We start from the raw sequence: 2,160 nt of genomic DNA, 5'->3' as shown, positions 1-2,160 counted from the left end.
TTTTCTGGTACAGACGTTGGAATTGATTACCACCGCACTGCGCGTGTAATCAATTGAGCGTTCTGTACCACGTTCCTTAGTTGATTGTTTTGCGTTTCTTTCTTGATATATATTGAGTTGTTTTTGTGCACATAAGTCAGTAAGTAACAAGAGGTAAATGGTTTTCTCACTTGGTTGGCTATCGCTACAATTATTATTGTTTATTTTATATTAAACGTCTGGAAATACAACAGACATTTAACTGGCGTCGTCGGCAGGATCTTTACAGAATTTCTACAGGATTTTAGGAACATGGAGAAACTGATCGAAGTCCTGCAACAACAAATTGCCAACCAAGAACGCCAGACGAAGGAGCAAATTGCCAGACAAGAAGAACGTCACCAAGAACAAGTACAACGTCACCAAGAACAAGAACAACGTCATCAAGATCAAATTGCCAACCAAGAAAAGCGCCACCTTGAACAACTACGAGAAATACGAGCCCAAACTTCAAGACCACAACCAACAACAATACAACAACAGGTATCTTTACCTAAGTTCGTAACGTTCGATGCCACCACTGAACTGTGGGCAGACTATTGGAAGAGGTTTAACACCTTTGTAGCAGCACATTCAGTCGCACAAGACAAAATGCCGCAGGTTTTTCTCACCAATCAATCACCTACAATCTACAAAATGTTAACAAATTTGGCTGCGCAGGAAACAAACCCAAAGGAAGTCAACGATCTCACCATGACGGAAATTACAAATTACATGGCTCAACAATTCGACCCAAAACGCTTCATCGTGAGGGAGCGATTCCGTTTCTGGAGCGAAATGAAGCGCAAGCCCGGTGAAACAGCTCAAGAACTAGCCATCCGCATACGCCAGGCAGCTGCCACCTGTGACTTCTCGTCCATTTCAAATCCATTGGACGAAGCTTTACGTACTCGTTTTATTTGTTCAATAGGTAACGAGGCGGTGCTTAAGGCGTTATTCAAAATCAGAGCTGATGAACTTACTTTCAAACGTGCGGTAGAGGTTGCATCAGAAACCGAAGAGGCAGCCAAGGTGGCCAAAGAAACTGTTTACGGCACTCCACCAGCACCAGTTGCGAAAGTAAGGACCATCAGCAAACCTCCAAAAACTAGGCAACTTACAGGTACTTTCTTTTCTTCTAAAAATAAAGAATGCTATCGCTGTGGTAATTCCAACCACAACGCCAATGACTGTAGGTTTAAGAAAGCCACTTGCCATTTCTGCAATATTACGGGACACTTACAGAGTGTTTGTCGAAAGAAAGCTAGACAATTCAAACCTTCTAAGGTAAATTGTATCGAGGAAATTAACATGCTTTCTAGTTCTTGCAGAAAACCTCGAAATTCAAAGTTGGAAGTACCGATATCCATTAATTCGGTAACCACACACTTAGAACTGGACACTGCTACGAATGGAAATTTCCTTTCCAACGACGTCTGGACTCGGGTAGGCGCACCTCAATTGCAAGCACCAGTGTCGCAGTTCCAATCTGCTACCAAGCATCTAGTACCAATCACGGGTTCTTTCACGGCCCAGGTAACTTGTCCTTCCACGGGAAGGTCAGATAATATTCCTTTTGTAGTCACGACAGTCAAAGGACTAAACTTGCTAGGTCGTGATGCAATCTCGTCTTTAGGAATTTCTATCGATAAATTCCTTCTGTCTAACTGTTCTACTTTACAGAGCATCCAGTCATGCGACAAGCCTGATAAGAGTCTGGAGAAGGCATGCTCCCTCTTATGTGACGAGTTCAAAGATGTTTTTAAGCCTGAACTCGGGTGCTTACGAGATTATGAACTAGACATAGATTTTAAGTCTGATGCTAAACCTGTTTTTCTAAAACCTAGGCCTGTACCTTTCGCGCTAAAGGAGGACTTAGCACAAGCCTATGATTCGGGCATTGCACGTGGTGTATGGACACCAGTTCAGTTTTGCGATTGGGGCACACCGGTTGTTCCAGTCCGTAAGCCTTCAAACTCTTCAGGAGCGAAGGCCAAGTTACGCATATGTGGCGATTATTCAGTCACAGTGAACCCTTCCCTGGAGACCCATCGTCACCCGTTACCCTTACCAGAAGACTTAATGCAAAAATTGGGTGGTGGGTATGGTTTCAGCAAGATAGACTTGGCTGATGCCTACAAT

General features: G+C 43.5%; 1 protein-coding gene across 1 annotated transcript; it reads left to right on the top strand.

The window, feature by feature from the left end:
- Positions 1–291: 291 nt before the first annotated feature.
- LOC145768941 (uncharacterized) lies at positions 292–1,598 on the top strand. The gene is made up of 2 exons (XM_082580542.1): positions 292–1,098; positions 1,350–1,598. The coding sequence occupies exons 1-2, from the start codon at positions 292–294 to the stop codon at positions 1,389–1,391; spliced, it is 849 nt and encodes a 282-aa protein (XP_082436668.1). The 3' UTR covers positions 1,392–1,598.
- Positions 1,599–2,160: the final 562 nt, after the last annotated feature.

The sequence above is a fragment of the Aplidium turbinatum genome, chromosome 4 (genome assembly GCF_918807975.1).
Source record: "Aplidium turbinatum chromosome 4, kaAplTurb1.1, whole genome shotgun sequence".
In the NCBI taxonomy this organism is placed as follows: Eukaryota; Metazoa; Chordata; class Ascidiacea; order Aplousobranchia; family Polyclinidae; genus Aplidium; species Aplidium turbinatum.
The sequence above is the reverse complement of the archived record's forward strand: the minus strand, read 5'-3'. Positions and strand labels throughout refer to the sequence as shown.